Source organism: Archocentrus centrarchus, chromosome 17, assembly GCF_007364275.1.
Source record: "Archocentrus centrarchus isolate MPI-CPG fArcCen1 chromosome 17, fArcCen1, whole genome shotgun sequence".
NCBI lineage: Eukaryota > Metazoa > Chordata > Actinopteri > Cichliformes > Cichlidae > Archocentrus > Archocentrus centrarchus.
In genome coordinates, this window is record NC_044362.1 from 27,419,608 (window position 1) to 27,447,494 (window position 27,887).

Here is a 27,887-nt window from a genome sequence, read left to right on the forward strand (position 1 = left end):
TGAGCAGACACGTCAGGGACATTTGTGATTAAACAAGCAGTTAGCATGTAACATGACCATCATGTGCTGTAAATAACTGTTTTCATTTTGCAAGGTATGTAAGATAACTCATTGGCTTTGCAGTTTAAATTCTAAGACAGGTTGGTGCATTCATCATATGCTTCTTTCAGCTACGAATGCATCATACGGTGAATCAGATGATAATGAGGAGAAAAATAGAAACTCGTGTTCAGTGCTGCATTTAACCAGGTTTATCGCTGCTAAAGCCTGCTGCTACATACTGAGAAAAATATCATGACTTGGAAGAAGAGCACCAAATGTTATCTTCTGGCAGCGGTGACCACCAAGTATTGCAGTCTTTTTGTTTGAACCCTTTATCCTCACTCTTTTTCTGTCTTTTTCCAAGGTACTAACTCACGGTCCGATGCAGGTCAGATGGAAATGACATCCGACAGAAGGCTCTGCTGAGTGGCTGGGCAAAGAAATACGTTGTGGTTGAAATCCCACCTTACTGCGGGCAGAGAGGAGGGGAAGACGAGAGGGAGGACTTGTTTGGGGAGAGCTGGTCTCCGATGATACCCAGCAATGAGAGAGACAGTGGAGAGGCGATGGACTGCTCGAGCAGCCCGGAGGAGGAGCAGGAATGGGAACGGGGGACAAATGCGTGCCCGATGTAATGCGCCTTTGTAAAACACGCACACACTCTGAGGTGGTGGAAAAGAAGGCGAGGACGACTCTGACTCCAGCAAAAAAAACCCAAACCGGTTTTAAATGTAGACTGGACACATTTCAAAGGGTTTGGAAAAATACATGATAAAAGGAGAAAAAATCACTTGATTGTGATCTTTCAAGTGAATGTATCACATGTTGGATAAATCAAGCACACTTGATTTAGGTAAATAATTATTTTTCAAAGTTCTCACCCAGGTGTGAAAGTCGCCCATAGCACAAAAAGCTTTTTATCGACAAAACAGACCGTCTGCATAGAGATTATTTTTCTGAAAAGGTTGTTTATATTTAATATTGTGAGATGTAGATTTTTTTTTTCGCTTTTTCCTCTAGTCAGTGTTTTGTCTATGATGAGAGGTACTGAAGAGCCATTGTGTTGTTTTGAGTTTTGATATTTTGTGTTCATTGTGATAAAAATGCTTAAACTGAATAAAAAAAAAAAATTCCACATTTGATCAACAAGACTGAATGCTGATATTCAGATGAGAACCGGCTGATGTTTAATCTCAAATACCCCCCCAACCTCAAACTAGCAGGTGTTTTACACCAAGGGTTTGCCACTGGTTTCTCTGGCAGCTCTCTGTACCAACAGCAATAGTGAATTTTTGGAAAAAGGTGTTTTTGCTTTAGATTTTCTGCAGCTCATTCCATCCAATTAAAAAAAAAAAGACAGCAATAAAAAAAAAAAAAATACTGGTGTCAGGTGACTCTTGCATTATCTGTGTGAAGTGCTACAGGACCTTTCCTTAGCCTGTGGAAATGTGGTAGCCACCTGGAGACAAAGGTAGACATTTCATGTGATCAGAGGAGTGTTAAAATGAGTCAAACTAAAGCCAGTCAGTCAAAACAGAGGATCTGTAGCCTTTTATTAAGTTGCTGCTAAAAATCTAAAATTTTCAGATGGTAGAATTTTTTTCAGAATACTCCCTTTTGCATCTCTATTAACACAAGACGGTAATAAAATGCTCCAAAAAGATTTAAGCCAAAACACAGTTTATTCACTGTGATGTGTTCCCACTCTGAACACATCAGACAACTACACCGTGCAGCTTTTGAACGACAAAGTGACACGTTTTTCCTCTGATAAAGAAAAAGCCAAGTGTTAAAAGAAGAGCAGTCTGAGGCTGCATACCTACAAAGGCTGAAAATCCATCCACACCCTGCGTGAACCGTCCCTCGATTCAGGACATCGGTTTTTGTAATGAGCTTAAGAATCTGTCACCAACTCTGTCTACCAATTTTTTTTTTTCTTATTCCAAGTTGATATGGATTTGTAAAGATATGATGCAATGTTTCCTATTTTGCACCTTCTCTCAGTGGTAATAAAGCCTTCCCAAAATTCCTGGATATGGACTTGGATTAACTCCAAAAGTGAATCACTTCTAAGTTTGGCCAAATGCCAGCTCTGATTTAAAACAAAAAAACAAAACAGACAAAAAATAAATAAAAACAGTCCATAAGCTTTTACTAACAGATGCACCAAAACCAATCACACATCCTGCTGTGTGAAGTAACACCGCTCTGCCCAGTTCACTTCTCTGAGCAGTATTGCAGGATTAGGCTGCTGAAGCCTTGTTTAGCCTACGTTATGGTTGCTGATTTTAGCAAATGTTGGTAAACTTTATAAAAATCAGTCAGACTTATCAATTATACATACAGTGTTATCAAAGAGTCCTTTTTGCATTATCAGAAACTTTGCCACAAATAAATGCATTTATTATTTGGGATCATTTTAAATAATTACAGCGTGCATTACAGATTCTTCTTCTTGAAGCTGCTAACATTTGGTTCAGTTTGTTTCATGAACTGTGAGATCCCGTGACTTGTACTTTACACTCCACAGTGTCTGAAATGGGTCAGTTGTCTTTAGTTTTTCCATGTCCATTTTCATTTTAATGAGTATTAAAATCATTGTAAATGTCTCTCCGAACAATTTTCAGTGTACAAACTAAATGGCTCATAAAGTTAGATTCATAGTGTTGAACATCAGCCATGTTTGCGTTAGCTCCCGCATTTTTTCCTTTATGGCTTTTGTCTCATTTTGCTCTCTGATCCCTTTAAGAGGAACTAAAATGCACATGTAGAGTTAATAATACAGTCCTGTCTCATCACTACTCCTCTATGCAACTTTTATCACACTTTTACAGGATAAAGGATCTAATTTGATATTTATATATAAAAAAAAGTCTAATGTCTTACCTTTGTATATTTGTGTAAAATGTTTGTGGTACCTGCCTTGTTGAATAATATGTTTTTTTTCTGATCAAATAAGAAGCTTCCCTGAGTTTTTCTTGTTTCTCATTTTGTCCTCCTTTAGGATCCTCACCCTCAGAAAACCGTCTTAACTTACATTTTAGAAATCTATTTTCTATCTATTTTCTTAAAGCCTTATCCAATTCAGTGTCCAGGGGGCACTGGAGCCTATTCTAGCTTTCAGAGGGCACGAGTTGGGGTACAGTCCGGACAGGCCCCCAGTCTGTCACAGGGCTAACACATAGAAAGAGACAACCAGCCATCCTTACAACCAATTTAGAATCAAAAATAAATCTTAAGTCTGATATGAGGAAGCTCAAGTGCCCAAAGAGAAGCCACGCAGGCACAAGGAGAACATGCAAAGCCCAGAGAGAGAGAGGCCCTCGCTGGCCAATAGGTTCAAACCCAAGAACCTTATTATTGTATAGTGCTAACCACTGCACATGAAACATTGGCTCGCAGATTTGATTTGCATGCCCTGAGACTGAAGAGAATTTGTGTCTAAAAGGTCAGATTCACACAGCTTCGTGGTCTACGTGGGTTGGTCGTCAATTTAATCTTTGAGTCGTGTATTTTATTAAAGTAGTTCAATACTTTTCCAAAACCCTTTAATCTGGATAGGCAACAGTGCTGTAGAATAAAACAAATTTCAAAGTTCTTACAGTATATTGATTTATTCATTGTAATGAGCAGTAACATCCATCCTTCCATCGGTTATCCAGTTTAGGGTCGTGGAGGGGGTAGACTCCCACCTGTCACAAGGTGGGAGGCAATAGTCTGGAGAGGTCGCCATTCTGTTGTAAGGCCTGTTACATTCAGTAAAATTTTATTCAAACTTAATCCTCAATAAAAGTTTGACAATGTACCTGTGAGGTTTAAAAAATAAGACAAATCTTGCTCCAGTTTGCAGTCATAAGTTATTTAAAACATACCTAATTTATAATATAATGATTTCCAGCTTACAAAAATATTGGTATGGTGCTTGTAATGTGACACTTAAGCAACTTGAAAATGTGGGTGGTCTACAAGTGCAAAGACCTAAAACTTGTGAAGAGATTTCTCTACCAGATTTAATGGGGACCTGGATACTGATCTGATCTCTGGTAGGTGGGCTGAGGTGTGTTTAAGGAAGGAGGACCAAGTTGCAGAGAAGCTATATGCAATAACAAAGGCAATCAGTCATTTGCAATGAAGATTAAAACAGACCATTATATGGGGCATGCTTTAGGAAGGACGACCCTGTGATTGACAACTTGTTACTGTATGGGTCCTTAGCTATCAGTCAGATCCATACTTAACTCGTCACATCTGGCTTAAAAAAAACAAAAAAAAAAAACAACACAAAACAAGATGGCAACACTTCAAAATCATGTGTAAAATAAACTTTATAAGTGGGCTGTTTTCTGATGAGACTTGAGGCTGGAGCGCTGGGTGAAACACTTCCCACACAGCGAGCACTCGTAGGGCTTCTCCCCGCTGTGGACCACCGCGTGCCTGATGAGGTTGCATTGTTTAGTGAAGCTCCGACCGCACTGCATGCAGCTGAACGGCTTCTCGCCCGTGTGACTCCTCAGGTGCTCTTTGAGCTGGCTGAACCTGGTGAAGCTTTTGTCGCAGTACGTGCAGCTGAACCGCTTCTCGCTGAGGCCGGACCTCCAGGGCGTCCTCATCCTCCTTGTCAGGCTCGAGCTGCTGCTGCTAACCCTGTGTGTGCCGAAGAGGGCTGCGGGGTTTGGCCCTGTGAGATCCTCTGGGTTCGTCGTGTGAAGAGCATCATCTCTGTTGTGATGCTGTAATTGTTGAGAAATGAAGCTGGGATCTATGGAACCAATCTGGCATACAGTGTTGTGTCCTTCCTCTGACTGTGGTCTCTTACATCCAATAGTTCTGGCTCGCCTTTTCACGCGTGCCACACTCTTGACTGAATTCAATTTCCCCACTGAGTAAATTCTGGGTGCCACATCCTCTAAATGCAACCTGGTTGGAGATGCAAATGCAGGAGGAATCTGCTCAAACTGCTGCTCAGTGTATGAGACACTTGGGTCACCTGTTTCTCCGCTCATGCTGGATGACCACAGCTGTCCCTCAGCTGTCTCGATTACAAATGTGTGGGCTGAAGTGAGTGGAGCTGCGTTCTCATCAGTCTCTTCCTCTTTCTCGTGTTTCACTAAGAGTTCCGTCTCATTTTGGTTGCTGTTTAGCTGCTGCTTTGGGAAAGCGCTGTAGCTTTCTGTTTGGGAAACCACAGATTCAGAGTGGGTTGGCTTTTCAGCTGTGTGGTAATGCTCCGCAAAGCTGTCGGTCTGGGTGGGTTTGCTTGCTCCGAAACACGGCTGATGCTCAGCTCCAGAGACTGAAGAAAACACAGGAAACAAAGAGAATTTTAAAATATGGGTTTTTAAGCTGCAAGTCATTCTTTTTTTTTATTAACAGAGAAATGCACAAAACCTCTAATAATTTAGAGACAGCAAATTAACAGTTTATGTTATTTGAAAGTAATTTATCATTGTAGTTCTTAAATGGTCCCATTCAAGAATCAGATCAAATCCTGTGCTTTGTATTCAGTGCAAACTACCAACCTAGACAAAGGTTCACAATGAAGTACTGACAGAAAATAGACCATCATCTTAAAACAAAAGATAGTAGGCAAAACCAAGAACAACCTAACCAGAGTTTGAATGATTTGAACACCTGAAGTCAGCCTGAACCCAATTTATTGGTATTTTTACTATCTTTAGCTCTCATAAAGTGAAATCATAAATCATATTATAGCAGCATATCAAATTACTAGGTGGTTGTATAAACAGAAATACAGCTCAGCTTACAGAGGGAATGACTGGTGTCAGCGTGCAGGTATACCTGATCTGCAGAAAATGATGATGAATCAGTAAACTCTCTTTTTATTCAAATAGTTTCGATACTAATGAATATAAATGGTACTTTCAGTTTTTTTTTTTTGGTGGGTTTGCTATGACTGTACGGTATTTCCTTAGCTTTACAGCAGGTGGAAATCACCCAATGTGCCACTATTTTTGTTACATGACCCGAGTCTCTCACTGGTGGAGCCTTATTGTTAAACAGACTGTCAGTCTGTCTGGAGACACCAGTGACCAACAGAGCTCCCCTATACTAAGTTTAGGTGAAAGACCTTACATAGTTAACATGCCTTCTTTCTCTTTTAAGACCTGCAACACATGTAATGTGTTGTAATGGGGGGGGGGGGGGGGGGGGGGGGGGGGGGGGGGTGATGTATGGAGAGAAAGCCCCCTGTTGTCAGAGTGACAGAACGGGTGTACAGCTTTGTTCTCGTCTGTCAAGACTGCTGCAATGAAAGCTTCTCAGTGAAGTATCTGAATCTCCTAAATGTCCTTCCTGGGTGATTTTCACATCATATATACTATTATCAGCTGCTACAGTAAGCATTTACAGTATATAATACTGAAATCATCATTTGCAAGTTATGCACTGAACCAAATAAGCCCTGAGATACGTTCAGAGCATGATAACAGGGATTTATGTAATATGCCCCCTTGTGTTTGCTACTTGCCTTTTCCCTTCTCTCCTCTTTGAGCTTTTGCTCATCTGCTTCCTTTCATTCTCAGGTGTGTCAGGATGAAGTAACTGATGGGTTGTTCGGCCTCATCAGCCTCATTTCCCTGATCCTTTGTGAGGTTCTCTTTTCTTTTGAGATGGAGGTCCTCACAGTCTGTTTTTTTCCCCCCACCATGGTTTGATTGTTTAGTTCTTCCACTCTTTAGTTTAAGGGTGAAGTTCTGGGTCTTATGGCACATTTCTGTTTCTTTTACCCAGGCCTCCAGAGTCCTTATACTTCACACGTCTTTGTTTAAATAAAATAATTTGTCTGTAAACTGAATCATCCTCTTTATGTGTTGCCATAACAGAGACGAGATTAGAGTTCTCTTATTTTCTAATTCTATTTGTGGCTATACCAAACCGTAATCACTGCAATGCTGAAATGAATTACATATTATATACATTAGCCAACATGCATATCAATTTGTACCCAGACTGTTAGGAATTTGGCAGTATAGTTGTGGTCAGAGGTTTACATACACTCATCAGTGGTGTGACTGTCATGGTAATTTGTGGCTTTTAATGATTTCTTTGAACTGTTCTTTTTCCAGAGTGGAATGACTGTACAGCATAAATCTTTATTGACTTTAAAAAACAAGAATTGGATGCTTCTGGAATAGCCTTCCCTAAGCCCAGACCTCAACTGTATTGAAAAATTTGTGAAATACGTTTAAAAGCCAGGTCTGTGCCAGGAAACCAACCAATTTAAATGAAGAGTGGTCAAATATCCAACCAGAATCATGCCAGAAGCTTGTTGATGGCTACAAAAAAGCATCTGGTTAAAGTGAAACTTGCTAAGGGAAGTTTAACCAAATATTAGTGGTGGTATGTGAATACTTTTGATCCTGTGTGGATTCAAGAAAAATCCAAATAAATTCCAACTTGTGTACATGTATGCTGCACTGTACAATCATTCCACCCTGGAAAAAGAACAGTTCAAAGAAATCAGTTAAAAAGAAATTTAAAATCCCCAAATTACTATGAAATTCATGCCCATAATGAGTGTAATATCCACAGCTGCATTTTTTTTTTACCTTTACAGCTTAACTAACTTGAATACTTGCACTTGAATGAAAGCTTGGTAGGGTTGTTGAGGGCACCACAACATTCCCCTGAAGCTGTCACATTGCTTCATTTCTTCACTGTGACTGGAAGAGTTTGATATCCACTCTTAAAGGTGCGCACGAGTGTTTGCACTCACTCAGCCTGTTCTCTGCATCATTTTTCCACATGTCCTCTTCTGTACACTCCTCTTTGATCAGTATGTGATCGGCCCCATTAGCAGGCTCCATGTCTTCTGCACACTGCAACAGCAGACTTAGCATTAGTGCTTAAACAAGATGGCATTTGCACTGTGTGGTCAATGAGTAAATACATGAGTGCTTATAAGCAAGTTGTGCTACTAGTGCTCCAGCCCATCTACACTGAGGTTAAATAAGGTTAACATGACAAAGTTACAGTTTTTGTACTTGTGAGTCACTATAAAACAACGTGTTTATGGATTTAAACTCATAAATAGACCACCCAACATACAATTTGCTGGTTAACATCACTGCAAACTAAATATATTTGGGCTGAATCACATCATAGGTTACCCCTCTGTGAGACAGAAGAGACTCTTCAATATCATATTCACACAGGCTTTTTGCAGTGTGTCTTATTCTTAAATAGGTTCTTAGCTTAAGAACAGAGCTTGGGGAAAAAAGTTATGTTCCTCCTCCAAAGTAAGTAAAGCAAAAGCCAAGCAAATGTCTCCAGGCATCAGGTCGTTCTAAGGAAGCAGGTGCTCACAGGAAAACTAGAAAATGATTCACAAACTGGCAGAATGAGACGAAGTCTTAAGAAGACAGATGATCAGAAATGGTTCAGAAACACAGGATGTAGGTTAAAAAAAACCCAGCATAACTAAGTGATAGTTCACTGCCCCCTGATCCTTAACCAAGAGTAAAGTTTGAAGCCCAATCTTAGAAGTAGAGATGTCTGTCTCCTGAACCCAAACTGGGAGCTGGTTCCACAGGAGAAGAGCCTCTAGCTGAAGGCTCGGCCTCCCACTCCCACTTTTGGAACCTCTGAGAACCTCTAGGGATGGGATACTATGGTGTAATGGTATAACAGCAGTATCATACCTGCTGGGGTTTATCTGGAGCCTGAGTTTCCATTGGTGTGTCCCAGTGTGAACTCTGACTTCCTTTGTTCAAAACTACTTTGACCAGAGGAGGTAATCTTGCTGCTGCTGGAGGGTAAAACACTAAGAGGGAAGATCACAGCACACAAAAAATGTCAGCTATAAACAACATCAACAAAATACAGATAACTTCTCTTCAGGCCAGTGTCCCCACCTTTCCTCCTGGCCCTCATCCTGCTCCTCCTCAGCTCTGCCTCCATCACCTCACACTTGCTCTTCAGCAGGTCGATGTCCCGCCGGCTCTGGCTCACCTCGAGCCGGAGCACCGCGCAGCTCTCATCCACACACCGGTTTATCTCAGCTACAGCCGCCTTGGCCAGGACCTCCATGACGGACAGCAGCTGGCTCTGGAAGCTGCAGCTCTCCATCTCGCACAGATTTCAGCTCCTTATTACAACACGACTAAACGCATTAAGCTGCACACGTCTATGTGTTCTGTATGTCACTCTGTGTGAATGTATTGAGTATTTTATCTATCACTCCTGGGCAGAGGAGACGTGTCCAGTTTCTTCCGCGTATGGTAAAGGGACGCTTGTTTTAAGTACCTTTGGGGTCCAGACGGACGGTCACAAATTAACCTTCCTCGACAACTTTTATATAGAAACAACACACTAATAAATGTGTCCGTGCGTGTATTAAAATGTGATCTAGCGTAATTTCCACCACCACAGGAAGTACATCAAACTCACTTGCAGCCACAGGTGACGTTGTTACCGTAATTATTGGACACATGCGCACTGTGGCTCCAGCGTCGGTTAGTGCCGGTGACTGAAGATTCTATAAGAAGTTTATAAAAATGGATAGGGCTATCCATTTTTTTTAATTAAATGTAATTTAAAACATATTTAGATTATAATTCACAGCAGTTATTGTACACTAGCATCAATTTATTTTTGACAACATTATGTTTTCAACTTTATGTAGCAGGAGGGCCCAACGTCCTCTAGTGGGCTCTGTGCTCACTGCCCGCACCGGGGAGCCCAATTGGCATTTGCCATAGAATACCAGAATTGGCAGGTCCACCACTGGTGCTTTTCAGAGATGAGAGCAGGTTCACCCTGAGTACATGTGACAGACGTAAAAGGGTCTGGAGAAGCCGTGGAGAACATTACGCTGCCAGTAACATTGTTCATCATGACTGGTTTGGTGGTGGGTCAGCAATGTTCTGGGAAGACATACTCATGGAGGGACGCATAGACCTCTACAGAGTAGGCAACGGCACCCGGACTGCCGTTAGGTATCAGGATGAAATCCTTGGATCCATTGTCAGACCCTACGCTGGTGCAGTGGGTCCTGGGTTCCTCCTGGTACACGATAATCCCCGGCCTCATGTGGCGAGAGTATGCAGGCAGTTCCTGAAGGATGAAGGACTTGATACCATTGACTGGCCCCCACGCTTGCCTGACACAATAGAACACCTCTGGGACATTATGTTTTGGTCCATCCGATGCCTTCAGGTACACACACACACAAATGACTAATTAGGACAAAACAAAAGAAGTCAAAGCAATGGCAAGGCACAAGAGACACATGACTAACAAAATAAAACAGAAAGTAATAATATGGGGAATCCCATGACAAAGACTTGACAACAAGATACAAGAGGGTACTGAGAAGGCAAGAAAAAACAAACAAACAAACAGAAGGAATCAAATATTAAATAAGTCCCAAGTTCTCAAAACATATGAGTCCCACCAAAATTATTAAACAAAACACATAACCTTAAATAAAAGCTGAACCAGCAAATATAAACTAAAAAACACAGGCCATGACAATAACCAGGTTGCAAAATTATGAAAAAACAAATAAAGATTCAACCATTTTCTTCTGCTTCTCTAATTCAGGGTTGCAGGGGGGCTGGAGCCTGTCCCAGCTGTCATAGGGCAAGAGGTGGGGTCCCCGCCTGGAGATGAGGTCACCAGTTTGTCACAGGGCTAATACAACCGAGGTAACAGTGCTAACCACTGCACCACTGTACCATCAGCAGTAATTAATTACTGTGTTTGTAAACAAATAATAAAAAACAAACAAACAACTGCTTATCTTTGGGAAAACCTTGCAGAGTAATGGCCCAGCAACATAGTGGAAACATTTCAAAGCTTAGACTTGATGGATTTATAAAAGTCTTAAAACCCACCAGAAAAGCCGAAGGATTGCCAACAATTACACGTGAATTATTACCAAAAAGCAGAAATGGATTTTCACACCCTGGCAATCTAAGTCTAGTCTTGAAAATGTTGCGTAATGTTGTATTGGTAAATGATTTATTAACTATTTATAAAGCCGTTAATTACAACCTACAAATGTATTATAAGGAGTGACTTTGGAGTACCAATTTCTTAGAGATGATACAACAAGAAAATTACATGACAACAGCTGAAAAGTTACAGAGCACATTAAAACGTAAGCAGTTACAAAATGCAAATAAGTAAAAGAAGATAAACCATCATCAGAAAAACAATCGAAGCACAATCAGGTCCATGTCATAAGTGTTTCACAGTTACATCCTGTGTAAAGCAGAAACTATCATCACTTTAACAGACATTCTAATAAAAAAAAAGCATTTTCAGTAGAAACCGTACATGAAAACTTTAAGCAAAGCTGTAACAAACTCATCATAATCATAATGTTTTTTGTTTGTTTGTTGTTTTTTTAGTTTTAATTTTTTTCCCCAACAGGATGCTGCAAGAGTATCACCAACACAGACAACCACACAGTCATGTCTTAGCAATCAATACCATAAACTCGAACAACCTTGTGTTCTGTTTCACAGCTGGTGTTACACATAATTCTTTGTTGTTTTACATTTAGTGGAAGGATTTTTTTTTGTCCCTCTCTCTTTATGACTCGTGTTACTTTCTGTTGCAGCCATGTTCTCTGTGGTTGTATGAACTACTTTTGCAGCTCGGATGTGTATCGTCTCTTCCAGTGGCAGAGTGGCGTGGTGTGATACTGCTCAGTGATCTACGGTCTTTTGCATTAACTGGTGACTTGCGCTAGCTTTACTTTCTGTTATGATTTCACTGAGATTCTGAGTGTTTGTGGAAACTGTGTTACAGTTTGTGGCATTTTATGGAACTCCTGTGATACTGGTATTATTATTTATATGTAGCATTGATGTAAAACTGATGCAGTCAAAGAAAATCGGGTCAAATTAATCTCCCTCATCCTTAAAGTACGTACAGATGGACTTATTTCAGTCAGGCCGATGGAACTCAGCCTACACAGAGACAAACAGAGCACATACAAGGGAAATAGATGAACTATTCAGATACTATGAACTGATTTCCATACTCAATCACAAGAGGCGGAGAAACAGAGGGCCAAATACACAGAGAAAGCACAAGAGAAGGAGAGACACTCAGGAAGTTAACAGGGGAAGTTTAGTGGTTTGTTGCGTCATCGTTTTATGCTGCTACTTGTGTGCCGATGCCGAGTGAAGGTAGGAACACTTGTGTTCGCTTTTTTAACTTGTTTGTTTCCTAACATTTCCACATTTAAAGTCTTTCCAAAAACGTGGACAGATACAAAAGGAATGGTGGATGATGGGAGAGCAGTGTCAGGTGTCAGGACGATGGAGAGGGTGGGGAGAGAGTTTGAACTTCTGTGTGAGTCTATGTGCTTCAGTGCTCGACTTCCGCTACACTGAGAACAGGGCCGCAATGGCCCTGACATGAGGGCAGGGAGGACAGACCGGGGCTGTAATGAACATGGTCCTCAGGCAGGAGCTGAGATTGGAAGCTTAATGGGTCCACCAGCTCTGAGAAATCTTATAGTGTGATTGCAGTGAAATGTTCAGAGGCTTTTTTTCAGTGAATAAGAGAAGTGCAGAGGCAAGGGTGTGGCCTTTCATTCGAAAATAAATTGAATGCATCGGGGGGAAGTGGAGAGCCACATATGCAAGCTGAGGATTCAGTGCAATTTATTTGAATTGGAGTGTGATTATTGTTACAACGTGAAACTACTGTTTCCACAAAGAAACCTTTATCATTTCTGCTTTTGCAGTGAGGAAGATAAAACAAAGTATGTCCTAACACTCCAACTTTACGTGACAGCTACAATGCAGCGCAGCTCACAGAGGAAACGACCTGTACCCAACAACATTCACTGAGGCAAAGGAAACAGAAGCGACAGCAGCGTGGTCAGATCTCTGAAATGTGCAACGCTTTACCGGAGTCATCATCGCATTAACCAATTTGGTCAACACAACCAGTACAGACAGTCAGTGAACCCGACTGTCACCAGCAAGGTAGAAGAGACCAGTCTGAATGTGAGGTGAAAAGAGAAGACAGGAAGAGATGAGGAGAGTTCGAAGAAAAGGGGGGAACAAAGAGAAGGTGTTTGGATGTGATCTGATGGAGCACCTAAATGCCTCTGGTCAAGAGGGTAAGTGAGCAACCCTCACTGGAAAACACGTCCTTCTCTTATTGTCATTTTCTGTTCTTGGGATGGTTTTCTTCATTGCATTAAACACTATCCTGCAGAGATAAATGAACTACCTACAGGTGTCTAACCTCAGCAGAAATACCAGTATCATCTAACTGTGGACAACAACATATCTGCACATTGCAGATAAAACATGTTATAGAAGTGTTACTGAATCTGAACATTTAAAAGCACAGATTACCTTCCCTGTCAGGTTAGCTATAAGCAACCTGCTAGTGAGCAGGTTTGATGGAATATTTGTCATGTTTTTTAACTGCTTAGCTTCTCATTCTGCAGTGATATTTTTTATGACAGATATGAAACCAAGAAGAAACTTGCCTAAAACAAAACACAAGCAAGTCTTGAAGGTCCATGTTCAGTTATGACTTTGCTACTCAAACCATGCAGCTTTAACCACGCCAGGCTGTGAGAGTATTGGTCATTTTATACTGTGACCCCCCCAACTAACTAACTGTGGGTGATGTGGGGCACATTACTAATACTGAAATGTTATTATATGTACATAATTATATGTCAAAGGTCAACACAAACTATGCAGGTAAGAGTTTGCTGCTATCAGGTGAAGGATGAATATATTTTATTTTACATTCCCAAATTCTTATGACAGAAGAGGAAGCTAACGTTTGCTTCTTTGGCCTAATGCACACTTTTATACTTGTGTATTCCCGTTGCTGTACAGTGCCATGAAGAAGTGTTTGCCCCTTGGTCACACTTAAATGTTTCAGGTCATCAAATAAATTTTAATATTAGAAAAAATTAACCAGAGTAAATACAAAATGCACTTTTTAAATGATGATTCTATTTATTAAGGGAAAAAAGCAGGTGCCCCCTTTGTTAAATCATGAATTAACTGTGATTAACCACATTTTATTGGAAAGGTGTCTTTAGTTTCACAGCCACATGCAGGCCTGATTATTGCCAGACTTGCTGAATCAAGAAATCACTTAAATAGAACAATTTTGACAAAGTGAGGTTAAAAGATCTCAAAAAGCATCATATCATGCCATAAAATCTAAAGAAATTAGAGAACAGATGAGAAACGAAGTAAATGACAGCTATCAGTCTGGAGAGGGTTACAAAGCCATGTCTCAGGACTCAAATGAACCACGCTGAGAGCCAGTCTCCAAAAATTGGAGACAATATGGACCAGTGGTGACCACCCTACCAAAATTACTCTAAGGGTGCATCGACTCAACCAAGAGGTCACAGAAGAACCCAGAACAACATCTAAAGAACTGCAGGCCTCACTTGCCTGAGTTAAGGTCATTGTTCATGCTTCCACATGAATTTATCCAAGGTGAAAATCACTGCTGAACAAAATGAACCCAAAGGCTCGTCTCACATTTACCAAAAAAAAAATGTCTTGATGATCCCCAAGACTTTTGGGAAAATATAAGATTAACTGGTGAAACTGAAGTATGTGGTGTTGTTACATCTGGAATAAAACTAACACAGTATTTCATGGTGCTGCTGTGATGGTCTGAGGCTCCTTTGCTGCTTCAGGACCTGGACGACTTGATGTAAGTGAGGGAACCATGATTTACACTCTCTACCAGAAAATCCTGAAGGAGAATGTCTGGCCATCTGTTCATGCCCTGAAGCTTAAGCACACTTGGGTCATGCAGCAGGACAGTGATCTGAAACACACCAGCCAATCCATCTCTGAATGGCTCAAAAAACAAAAAAAAAAAGCAAAAACAAAATGAAGGTTTTGGAGTGGCCTAGTCAAAGTCCAGACTTAAATCTGACTGAGACGCTTTGAAATGACCTTAAATGGGCCACTCATGCTTGAAAACCCTCCAGTGTGGTTGAATTAAAACAATTCTGCAAAGAAGAGTGGGCCAAAATTCCTCCACAGTGATTTGAAAGTCTCATTGTCACCTATCACAAATGCTAGACAGCAGTTCCAGCTGCCAAGGGTGGCACAACCAGTCATTAGGTTTAGAGGACAATTACTTTTTAACGCAGGGCCTGCTAGGTTTGGATCGCTTTTCTCCTTTAATAATATATCATCATTTAAAAACTACATCTCGTATGTACTTGGGTTATCTTTGTCTAATATTAAAATGTGTTTGATGATCAGAATGATTTAATTGTGAGAAATGTGCAAGAAATCAGGCTGGTAATCATCTTTGGGTTTTAGCAGGTGTGCATCCATAGATCAAAAAATCTTTTGTGAGACACGTTTAGAACCAAAACGTGTGATTTTGTGTCAATAAATGGGATGAGAGGATGAGGACGGCGTCTGCTGTGTGCCTGGTCAACTTGACTGTGACACTTATGACAGCAACATTCCTCTCAGGTATCCATGTAGTTGTATCAGCAGCCTACTGTGGCATTTCTGTGCTTCAAGCTACATGGTCACATGTCAGCAGTGACAGTGCAAACAGGCAGAATATCTCACAGTCGTGGTTTGTCATGCTAACTCGGCTCACTATAAATAAAGCAGTGTATTCAACAGATGTTATGCCATTTCACTCAAGTCTCAGCAGACACCTGTAATTGCCTCTTGGTGTTTATCTGAGCAGTTACTGTGAAGAATTATAGAAATAACTGTAACCAGTGGTCACCAGGACATCAATTCAATTCAATTCAATTCAATTTTATTTATATAGCACCAAATCACAACAAACTGTCGCCTCAAGGCGCTTTGTATTGTGGGTAAAGACCCTACAATAATACAGAGAAAACCCAACAGTCAAAACGACCCCCTATGAGCAGCACTTGGCGACAGTGGGAAGAAAAAACTCCCTTTTAACAGGAAGAAACCTCCAGCAGAACCAGGCTCAGGGAGGGGCAGTCATCTGCTGTGACCGGTTGGGCTGAGGCGAGAGAAAAAAGACATGCTGTGGAAGAGAGCCAGAGATTAACATCAATTAATGATTAAATGCAGAGTGGGGTATAAACAAAGTAAATAAGGTGAATGAAAAGAAGCAGTGCATTATGTGAACCCCCCAGCAGCCTAGGCCTATAGCAGCATAACTAAGGGATGATCCAGCCCTAACTATAAGCTTGATCAAAAAGGAAAGTTTTAAGCCTAATCTTAAAAATAGAGAGGGTGTCTGTCTCCCAAATCCAAGCTGAAAGCTGGTTCCACAGAAGAGGGGCCTGAAAGCTGAAGGCTCTGCCTCCCATTCTACTCTTAAGTGTCCTAGGAACCACAAGTAAGCCAGCAGTCTGAGAGCGAAGTGCTCTATTGGGGTGATATGGTACTATGAGGTCTTTGAGATAAGATGGTGCCTGATTATTCAAGACCTTGTATGTGAGGAGAAGGATTTTAAATTCTATTCTAGATTTAACAGGGAGCCAATGAAGAGAAGCCAATGTGGGAGAAATCTGCTCTCTCTTTCTAGTCCCTGTCAGTACTCTAGCTGCAGCATTTTGGATCAGCTGAAGGCTTTTCAGGGAGCTTTTAGGACAGCCTGATAATAATGAATTACAATAGTCCACCCTAGAAGTAATAAATACATGAATTAGCTTTTCAGCATCACTCTGAGAAAGGATGTTTCTAATTTTAGAAATATTGCACAAATGCAAAAAAGCGGTCCTACATATTTGTTTAATATGTGCATTGAAGGACATATCCTGGTCAAAAATGACTCCAAGATTTCTCACAGTATTACTGGAGACCAAAGTAATGCCATCCAGAGTAAGTATCTGGTTTGACACCATGTTTCTAAGATTTGTGGGGCCGAGTACAAGAACTTCAGTTTTATCTGAATTTAGAAGCAGGAAATTAGAGGTCATCCAGGCCTTTATGTCTTTAAGACATTCCTGTAGTTTAACTAATTGATGTGTGTCATCTGGCTTCATTGATAGGAGTATCATCTACATAACAATGAAAATTGATGCAGTGCTTTCTAATAATACTGCCTAAGGGAAGCATGTATAATGTAAATAAAATTGGTCCTAGCACAGAATGCTGTGGAACTCCATAATTAACCTTAGTGTGTGAAGAAGACTAAATATGGCATGTAGAGAGTCAATCTGGTAAAAAAAAACAAAAAAACATTTAAAGCGTAATAAGGTTTTAAAAAGCTTTTCAACCCTGGAAATGAAACTCTTTGTTGTTGAATTGAATATTGAAGGTTTCAGTTGATGATTCTTTGAGTGATAGGTCTGCCTCTTATAATGCTGCAAGAACTTTATGGTGGCACTAGATGTCACACAACCACAGTCCATAAGATCTATGGACCACAAGAATCTGGGCAACTTTTCATAGTCAAAAATCATTAATATGCTTATACAAAGTCCTATGGGTTATAAAATTAAATATATACTTGTTGACTGTTCATGTATATAAATACATATTTCTGTACTTTTATCTACATGGTTATCTTATTCTTCCAGCAGTGAAGGTTGTTTAATCATTTGGTATTGCATATTTGTAATTTGTAATAGCCAAAAGGTAAACAAGCTCTCTGCATGTGCCTGGTAACAGTATTTGGCACAAAATGACAAAAAAAACCTCAACAACTTTCAGCTGCTGCTTTTTTGTTCTGTGTGGACATGATGAAGTTTAGATTGCAATAAAATTTTAATAAAAAATAGTGTGTAAGTGGGGTCAGACCTCCATGTTTGCCACATACTGAAAAACAGAGACAGAAATGTATAATAAACACATGTGTGTATTTAAAGATTATAGACTGAACATGTTCCATGCGTTTATTGTGTTAATATTCAGGTTATTCATTTGAGTCTTTTTTACATAGTTCCACAGGTGTTGCGATGCTGCAGCGAGTTTGTGGAACACCATGGGATTGTTGATGGGATCTACAGATTGTCAGGAGTTTCATCCAACATACAGAAACTCAGGTAAAATCTGTGTGTGTGTGTGTGTGTGTTTGTGTGTGTGTGTGTGTGCGCGTGCTGCTTAAACCTTTACTTGCAAATACACAATATAATCCACATATATTTTAACCTGGTTATTGTGTTCTGTTACAAAACAGGGGTGAGTTTGAGAATGACGGGACTCCTGACCTGAATAAGGACGTGTACCTGCAGGACATCCACTGTGTCAGCTCTCTGTGTAAAGCTTATTTCAGAGAGCTGCCCAACCCTCTGCTCACATATCAGCTGTATGACAAATTTGCTGTGAGTATCTCGGACATGCAAGCATTTAACACAATTTCCAACCCTCTTACATGTTTGTGGAGCGTGGATTGGTCAAAGCTTATAAAATATCTACACTGCAAATTAAAGAAATTGACTGGACAACTATGGGCATGAAATTTAGAACTATGTTGTTTGTGCATGAAAAAGAAAAAAACATGTATTCCTACAGGAGGCTGTGGGCATCCAGCTGGAGGAGGAAAGGCTGGTAAAGATTGGAGATGTCCTGAAAGACCTAGCACCACCACATTACAGGTACAGTCCTCTGCATCACACCGAGAGCCTCTTTTACTGATATAAAACAGCTGTTATCACGAAGCCTACATTACAACCTGTATTTTCTGTCCTGAAGCAGGGGACAGTCATTATTTCTCTCCAGTAAATACCACAAGGATTAGCTCCACTTTCTTACTTCAGGAAAGATTAGGTTTAGGGCTTATACAAAGTGCACACTAATTGGAAAAATTGGACACATCCACAGGCTGTATGTGTGCCTCTGTTTTCATAGGGTTTAGTAAAATCTCATATATGTAGGTTTTAGGAAAAAGAGCCAGAACTCAGCTTTGTTGTTCAGGTCCATACGTCCATCCATCTATTCATTCATCCAGACGTGGGAAGAAGCCTAAACAGAGATGCTGAGACCCTTCTGTCCCTATCCACCTCTACCAGGGGGAGCCAAGAGAGTCCCATATGTTCTGGGTCTGCTCTGGAGCCTCACTCCAGTTGGATGTGTCTGAAACACCTCACTTAGGAGGATCCAGGAACCATGCTAGTCAGATGTCTGCACCATCTCAAACACTGGAGCACCAAATGCAGTACTGCATGCAGTACAAAATAGGACTCCAAAACAGTTACCAAACACAAAGGAAAGAATTAACCAGATATTTCCTTCAGGGGTTGGCGGAGACCAAACACAGAGCAACTCGACGTTAATCTCACATTCATGAGGTGGAAACAAACGCAAGTCCGAGCAGACGACGATGTTATCCAGTACCTGCTGGATGCATAAAAAAGAATCTAACAAGGCTTCAAATTTAAAAGCTGATCCTGTCTTATGTCTGTGTTTCAGGACTCTGGAGTTTCTCATGCGTCATCTTGTCAGAATGGCCTCGTATTCATCAGAGACCAACATGCACGCCAGGAATCTGGCCATCGTCTGGGCTCCCAATCTGCTCAGGTGTGCTAATATCTGTCGCATAGATCAGTGTGTGTTATATATGCGCTGTTGTATAAATAAACTGTTAAGAGTTACAGTAATTCTAATTTATATTGTGTGTGATTTAATAACCTTTAACTGAATTTCTTTTTTAATTTAACTGAGCAACTGAACAACAAATAAAGCAGCAGATGCCACCTTTCTTCTCTTCCTTTCCTTCACTCATTCATTACTCCCTTTCCTTACGTGTTCCTTCTTCCTTTGCTTGCTTACTTACCCTTTTTGAGCACCACATGAAATTGTTCTTCTGCCTAGTCATCCATCAGTCTACTCTTTTCCATTTCTTCTTCTTCTCTTTTAGCATATAGCCATTTCCTGTGCTTCCTCCTTACAATAATCAGTCAGTAAACCAATCTATCAATCTATACGAAAAGGTCAAAAGACATTGAAGCAACAGGATTCAACGGTACTGCAGCCTTCATGGAGGTCAGGGTCCAGTCCATCGTGGTGGAGTTCATTCTCACACATGTCCCTCAGCTGTTTCCCGACCCAGGTCTGCAGTCACAGGCACTCATGCATCCACAGACTTTCATGTGCAGATATAGACTTAAGTACCACTGCCTAAAATCTTTCCTCTGACCTCTTCAGATCTATCAAAAGAGAGAAGGAAGTCCCTCCCCTCCCCGTCAGCATTTCCCAAGCAGGACGACATGTTATTAACACCTGTTCCCACTGCAGCTGCTAGCTACGGGAACATCAGTCCAGGGGATGGTCCTCTTCCCATAAGACCTTACCACGCAATCATTGAAGGCACAGACAAGTGAGTAAACCATTCAGGCACCTTTACTGCAGATTATATTCAAAATGCTTGATACTCACCCTTTTAGAGCACCAGCTGAAGTTGAGGTGAGGTTAACTTCACCTCAGGAATAATGCATGTGATTCCTATATTTTAGAAAACATTTGTCCATGTCTTGCTCACCTCAGGAGGAAAGGATCCCTTAAAGGCAGGAAATGGATGTCCATCTTCAACATTGGAGGGCGATTCCCCGACCCACGGCGAAGACACAAACCCTCAGCCAAAGGTACAAAACAAGGGAATGAGTTACACTATTTATTCCTACACAAGTTACTTTCTTCTTTTCCATAAATAGGTTTGCTTTTTGGATAATCGTGATTTCTTGTTTGCTTTCTAATTTAGTTTTGCTTTATTGCAAAGAAATTTCTTTTTTGATATATTATATTGATCTACTTTCAAAAAAACTGAGGATTTTGTTTCTGGGTGTTGCTGCTGCCGGCTGTTTTGGAAATCACTTTTATAATCAGTTCTCACAGCTTCTCTCGCTATTTATCTGACATATTTTAGAAGCGCTTTTATATTTTTTTAGTTTCAGAGAAAGAAAGGCCTGCTTTGAGACCTGCAAGAAGCATGGACTCCCTCAGCAGCCCGTCCTATCCAAATGAAGGTACGGTCTTCTGAAACATTTAAAAAATGAATTTGTGACAGAGTGATAAATAAATACTGTAAATATGTTAAGAATTTATTTAAATCTACACTTCTCTCTATAAATAAATTGAAATGTTTATTTAATTTGGTTATTTTGATTAAGCTGTGAGGCTCTGAAGTTTGTTAAAGAGTCAATACAGGATACCAGTGTTGTCCGTTTGTCATTCTCTTTCTCCCTCGCTGGTGTCTGACCTTCCTTCTTGTGCATCTTCACTGATTTGATGAAGACCCAGTTGGAATAACCACATGTTTTAAGAGCTTTCCTTATGTGTGCGTGTTCCTTTTCTTTCCCTTCTGGCTTAGAGGAAATGTTTTCAGCCTAGTGTTGCAGGATCCTGATCACCCCAAGTTTATGTTCCAGTGGGTGGTGGGACTCAAAGAAAAGGTACTGGTCTGTGTGTGTGGGTTTCCAGTAAACTTCAATGTTGAGGCTTCCATTTTCCTCAATGAACACAGCACAGTCCAGGAATGCCTGGCATCCTCCCTGGAGAACGTAATGTTTTTATCCACTGAGTTGATGTGATCAGTGAAAGTCTAGTTGCCTTTTTCAAGCTCTTGGTGCAAAGTAATATTTTTTAAATGATTATTTGCAGAATACAAATTCACTAAACTTACATTTATCATTATATTTCAGGTACCAGGCGTTCTGGCCAACGCCCTCCTTCCACCAACATGTCTCCCCTCGTCACTGCCACCCCTCAGCCTGGCTCTGACGTCACAGTATCTGCAGGTGCACTAGGTGGCAGTGAATATGCTGTGACCTACCGCAGGGGAACGGGGCTAGTAAGTGGGAGTGCAGGCGTACAGGGTACCTACACAGCTCTTGATCCAGAAGGTTTGGGGTTAGCAAGCAATGATACTGTCCAGTCCAGATCTCCAGGAATCTCCTCTAAAGCTGGTCGAAGAGCAGCCATGCACATCACAGGACCCACCATAGTTACTGTGCCACTACATATCACCTCTAATCTGGCATTGGGGGTTCTTCAAAGGGGTGGGGCTGACAGGATCATACACCGTGGCAGAGATAAAAACGGAGGAGACAAGGTGGAAAGTAAGGTGGGAGCAGAAAAGGCAAAAGGAGTAATGGAATGGAATATGGAAGAAAACAAAAAGGTGGAGGAGGAAGAGAAAAGTCACAAGGAGAAAAGCAGTGAAGAAGATGTGGACATGGCAGAGAATACAGTAGCAACAGGTGGTGCTGAGGATAAAACAGGAGAAGCAGAAGAGGAAGGGGGCAAGTATGAGAGAAAACAAGCCAAAAGCCAAACCTCCAACTCAGAAGAAGATCCCAAAGTAGACGCCAATGATGCTGAACAAGCTGTTGAAGAAAATGACTACATGGGTAATTTGAACTCTTTCATTACCATGATCGCTTTAACTTACAAGGCCTGAAAAGAATGACTGTTAATAATATAATTTATTGGTGATGTGGTCCAAACTTAAATATCTTAGCTGCTTCTACACAGATTACTTTAAAATCTGGTACAAACAGTTAAGATCCCCAGCGGATGAATCCCGGAAAGACTCTGGTGATGTTTATCTTTTTATTTTCTTAGTGCAACCTTGAGGTCCAAAGTGATTTCATGTAAATCAATTCCATAAAAATTTCTGCTAACTTACACGAACCCATAGAGTAAATTGCCAAACCTTTGGTCCTTTGACTTTCCTCTGGTGCCTTAAGCAGGACACCAAATAGCTGCAAATCTGACTTTCTATATTATGTGTTTTGTGCAAATTAGCACATTAGAATGACCTGAGGGGTGAAATCAATCTGGCTCCTCTAAGTCCCTTTTGCCTCAACCCAGGATTGCTATTAACTCTTAAAAAGTGCAAATAAAACATGGAGCCATTTACACCAATAAAACAAGCATATTTTGAAAATCAGCCAAAAAAAAACAAAAAAAAAACACTTAAAAAAAGGAAATAAACAACTACAGTGCTTTTCCCCAGAAATGTATACTTTTTCTCAGCTATGTTGGAATTTGCAGTTATTCTGTTGCAAGTACAGTGCAACAAATGAATGTTGTTGAATTTAAGACATATTTAACCTTGGCTAATATCTCATTCGCAGATATGAAAGGGGGTGAGCAGGATTCGCTTCAGCCAGAGGGGACTGAGCATGAAGATAATGGCGAGGTAGATGATTCTGAAATCCTCACCTCAACAGAGGTGGGAGGAGACAACCAGAATATGTCCGGATACATTCAAGACAACTTTGAATTCCTGGACCAAATGGACTGCAGCGCCCCCGACCATATCGACTGCAGTGTTTCTTATCAGGTGTGTTTTTTTTGTGTCGGGTTGCAAATATTTCTTAGCGCACGAGGATGAGAGATGGTAGGTTTGCAGAAGAGGGCAGTGACTGTTTTTACAGGAGCAGGATTACGCTGTATTTGTGAATACTTTTTTAATGTGGATTCTCTTTGTTACCGCTAGGTGAACGAATTCTCTGTTGAACCTCCTGGCCACTCAGATGATGAGTATGAAGCAATGGCACAAGCTCAGTCTACTCCTTGTCCTGCAGAGCCACAGTCACGCCTGCATCCAGGCCCTCAAACACACACCCAAAATCAGAGCGAGTCAAATCCACACAGACCGCTCAGCCTCGACTTGCACAGTCGACACACAAAATCTCTCAGCCTACCTTACATGACCTCACCTGTCCACGGACCGGAGGAGTCTTTCTCTGATGACGAGGTTACAGGGGACGAGAGTGATGGTAACGAATACAGTAGTGAGGAAGATGAGAGCATGTTTGTTAAAAGCCTTCCATCGGATTTCTTTTTGAACACAATCTCCGGGTTTGAACTAGAAACTGATGAGAAAGAAAGTTCCACTCACGATAGAGTTCCTGTACATCACACACAGAGCTCTGAAGAAAGAGACTGCCACCCACCGAAAAATGAACATTCAGCATGTACAGAAACAGCTGCAGGAGAACAGGAGCAGGTAGAAGTGAAAGACAGAGAAGATACAAATGGACTGGAAGAAAACGAGACAATAGAAGAACAAGATGAAGATAAAGTCCACCAGGGAGGAGAGCAGCAGGAAAACGATACGCAGAGGTGAAAACTGATGACTGTTTCAGATTTGAATATATATCACAATTAAATTATCGTGCATGTGCATTTCTGTATTAAGTTTTACTGACTTGTTATTCAAACAATTCCCGGTAACAGCTGCTTTATTCATCCTTTTACACCAACAGTGAGTCAGATAACTACAACACCATAGGCTAAAAAAAATTATGAAAAAAAAAATGCAGAGCCAGAGATTAAACTCATACATTTGTGATTTATTGTCTGAGATTAAAGCAGTAAATTTCCCATCTATCCGTTTATGAGATAGATGGGAAAATGTTTGATTTTTAACTTGAATATTCAGGTTCAGATCCCATGTAAATTTCTGACTTTAAACTTTTTTCCCCCAGAGCAATAACCCTATATAACCCCCACAGCTCCACCTTCGCTCTATATCTTTTAATTTTTTTCCCCTTTTTACTAAAATGGCTCTAATGTGCATTTGTTTACTGCATGTAATGTGAAAGGACACTGTTGTGGTGACCAGGTTCTGCAGTTCCTCTCACATGCACAATGTTTTGGCATCTTTCAGTTCATTATTTTTGGTTTTAAACTTATCAGTTTAGCTTTCTCAGCAACTGAGTCCAGCATCACTCAACTTAACTCAAGCTGTACAGGACAGACAGAGAACTGAAATTACGTTTCCCACGACCCATGGTGTGCAAAAGAACATGTGCAATATACACGTTTATACTGACAGTATACAATTGGTATAAAGGTTGAATTCATTGACTGAATCTCAGTATCATTAGCTTAAATTCAAATTCATCTCTGCTACACTTGATGGAAGCTAACTCTGACCATGAACACCACAGCTGCTGTGCACCAACACAGAGCTTTACTGTAAATTCACCACAGCAGAGCAAGCTAACCTGTTTATCCTGCACTAAACTGCCTTCATGCAACCTTTGAATAACACAAAGTTAGTGTACCAGGACGTTTTACAATATGAAAAAACACAACTTCACATCATGCACAGATCCAATATCTGATTTTAAAAAATTAGGACATTACATGTAAGCTTTAAATTTCCAGTTTATCAAATGTCACTGAGCAGTCCTTACCTTTAAATCTAACCTCTCTTTTTCCTCTCCTGTTTCCTGTCTTTCTCCATCTCTTCACTCTTTTCCCCCTCTGGGAAACACAGCAGCTGTACATTTAGCTAGCAGACACACTGTGTGACAAACTGCACACAAACAGTTTGCTGATATTTGTTAAGTGTTAGAAACGTTGTATTTGAAATTACCGGACACTCAATAAACATTACTCGGTTTTATGCTCCTCGTCTGTAGCTAAGATTCTGAAGACCACAATTTACAGACATCTGCACTCGGTCCGGCCCACTTTAACTTCTGAGTATAGCGCTATAAATGATGCATAAATTATATGGTTTTGCCTCCTTCATCTCTTTGCATGCAATAAGCCCTGCGGATGGATACACCAGTATTTAAGATCAAAGCGCAGTGATATAAAATAACTTCCCTACAGAGCGTTAGACCTAGTGTGTGCACCCCTTGGTGAAAAAATAATATAACAACGAGCTGACTGAATTCTCTTTTGATATATAAAACTATATGCCATCAGCTTGAGAAATACTAAGTGGCTTCATCCCATTTAACTCAAATGATAAGTCTCATAACTTATACTGCATGTGTCTAAACAGTTTCTGTCTCTCATTTATCTGCAGCGGAGCAACAGAGGAACACCTGAGCATTATGGAAGATGCTCAAAGTGAAAAATCTCTCACTTCCGAGATCTCAACAACCTGCTGTGTAGAGTTTCCACTGCCAGCCAGTGAGGACACTGATGAATCATGCACTGTGGCTAGTGTGAGCAGAAGCTGTGATGGAGAAAATGCAACAGAGATAGACCGTGAGGAGGGGGAGGACGGCATGATATGCAATGAAATGGAGGATATGTGTCAAGAAAGTGACGAAAACACGAGAGAAGAACCCTTGGAAGGAAAAGCTGACATAAAACCTGACAGTAGCACAGAGCAGGACACTGCAATTTGTGGGACACACAATGACATTTGGAAAGAACTCGAGGACATTGTATCTGAAGTGATAGAAGATGAGGAAAAGATGCAGTCTGAGAGGGAGAGTGTTGCGGCACAAGCAGATATGGTAAAAGATGAACAGGATGAAGAGCTAGCAGCAAAGGTTTCTGAGGAGAAAATGATGGAAGTCGACAAAGAAGAGGCAAAGAAGATAGAAGTTAGGATAGAGGTAGAGGAGGAACCAATGGAGATGGCCGAAGGAGAGCAGACAAGTTTAGAAATTCAACAAGAGTTTAAGGATGATGAGACCCAGAGAGCAACTCATGAGAAGATGGCCAGCCAAGAAGAAGCTCAGGAACATGACGGAGGTGAAGTGCTTTCAGAGAGCACAGAACAGAGAGTTGATGAGCAACTTAAAACAGCACCAAGCGAAGATAAACAGTTCAAAGAGGTCGGATCTGACATGAAAGAGAGCAGAGAGAATGAAAAAAGTGACAACACCATACCAGGTGTCGAAAGTAAGCTTATCTCCTCGCAACCTAAAATTTACCAAGTTAAAGCTGTGCCGGTGGTGCCTCCAAAGCCGCAGCACTGCAGAATCACCGCCCTGACCATCCGACAGCAGCAGCAGCAGCAGCAAAGAGAGAGAAGAGACGCCGACAGAGGGAGGGACAACACGCTGAGAGTCCCAGCAGAGCAGGACAAAATTTGCACGGGTGAAACTGTCAAGGATGGAGACCTGAACGACGAGAGCACTGAGATAAAAGAGAGGCCCAAACTCAGGGGAGACAGCTGGGAGAGGGAGAGGAGGAGGGACAGGGCTGAAGCCAGAAACAGTCCCCTCAGCATGTGTTTTGATGAGGCCGTCGCCATTGCAACCATGAGGCGAGAAAAAGAGAGGGTGAGAGAAGGCGATGGAGAGGTGGAGGGGCTGGGGAAGTGAAGTGAAGTGAAGTACAGAGTTAAGCTGTGCAAACTGATTTTCCAAACTGTATATTATCGTAGAGTACAACAACAGATTAATTTTTTGTAGCATAAATGTGACATGCAGCCAGAGAGTTAAGGGTTATTACATAAATATTACAGGAAGGAAGATTTTCCCCCTTCATTAAACAGATCAGAATAGAAAGCAGAGATGATACAAAGGGAGAGAGGTGGCTTTACGTGGTCAAAATCTTAAATCTTTATAGTGTCTGGGTGGGCCAGGAAGTTAATAAAGATCTACCATTATGGTCCCTGATGTTAAGATTTAAAAAAAAACTGAAATAGAAAGTAAACACTGATGTGATATAAAAGGTGAACTGCTGTTCTTGAGTAATCTACTATTTTTAGTTTACAGCTTCAACGGTTTGGGTTATTAGATGTTAGATTCAACTCATTGTCATTGTGCACACAAGGCACATAACGAAATGAGCGTTCCAGATCCCTCATCCAGAGACCAGCATCTGCGGTCATGCAGCCAGAGACCGGTGCTCCCGTTAAACAGATAAATGTGGTTCAAGTATCTAGCCCAAGAACACAAGAATGGAGTCCAAGCTATTTTGCATTGTGTGAATAAAATGTTTTCAAAATGTTGTATATTCTTGTGCTTTAACCTTTGTTTATTCAAACTTAAATAGAACAATCATCGCCTATGCAAAGGTGATTGTGCTGAAACATAATTTAACAAGTAATAAAATACTGATGCCATCTAACTTACACCTTCAGAATTTTAGCTGATAGGTCAGCTATCCAACCCATACACCACAGCAGATCTCACTACCATGTTGTGAACCTTTCCTTTCACCCTTGCTGCTAGCCTTCTGTCACAATTCACCCCTGACACC

The 27,887-nt window shown here is 40.9% G+C and overlaps 3 protein-coding genes across 4 annotated transcripts in view; 2 read left to right on the forward strand and 1 right to left on the reverse strand.

Annotated features, from left to right (window-relative positions):
• LOC115795614 (dual specificity testis-specific protein kinase 2-like) overlaps positions 1-2,987 on the forward strand; it is a 37,186-nt gene extending 34,199 nt beyond the window's left edge. The window contains 2 exon segments of the mRNA XM_030751601.1: positions 407-433; positions 436-2,987. Coding sequence (XP_030607461.1) covers positions 407-433; positions 436-677 — 269 coding nt within the window. The 3' untranslated portion in view covers positions 678-2,987.
• A 689-nt stretch (positions 2,988-3,676) lies between these two features.
• On the reverse strand, positions 3,677-9,463 carry LOC115795615 (zinc finger protein Xfin). The gene is made up of 4 exons (XM_030751602.1): positions 8,916-9,463; positions 8,703-8,824; positions 7,778-7,880; positions 3,677-5,335 (listed from the first exon to the last, which is right to left on the reverse strand). The coding sequence occupies exons 1-4, from the start codon at positions 9,127-9,129 to the stop codon at positions 4,368-4,370; spliced, it is 1,407 nt and encodes a 468-aa protein (XP_030607462.1). The 5' UTR covers positions 9,130-9,463; the 3' UTR covers positions 3,677-4,367.
• A 693-nt stretch (positions 9,464-10,156) lies between these two features.
• On the forward strand, positions 10,157-27,609 carry LOC115795949 (rho GTPase-activating protein 30). 2 transcript variants are annotated; one of them, XM_030752103.1, is made up of 15 exons: positions 10,157-10,218; positions 10,606-10,709; positions 12,767-13,147; positions 17,920-18,022; positions 18,157-18,301; positions 18,492-18,574; positions 19,389-19,496; positions 19,910-20,028; positions 20,124-20,295; positions 20,463-20,560; positions 20,864-20,941; positions 21,617-22,324; positions 23,054-23,262; positions 23,419-24,047; positions 25,750-27,609. In XM_030752103.1, exons 3-15 carry the CDS (start codon positions 13,060-13,062, stop codon positions 27,002-27,004), a joined length of 3,795 nt encoding a protein of 1,264 aa, XP_030607963.1. In that variant the 5' UTR covers positions 10,157-10,218; positions 10,606-10,709; positions 12,767-13,059; the 3' UTR covers positions 27,005-27,609. The 2 variants fall into 2 exon arrangements, with proteins under 2 accessions (XP_030607963.1, XP_030607964.1); XM_030752104.1 differs by lacking the exons at positions 10,157-10,218; positions 10,606-10,709 and adding an exon at positions 12,182-12,203.
• The last annotated feature ends 278 nt before the right edge of the window (positions 27,610-27,887 follow it).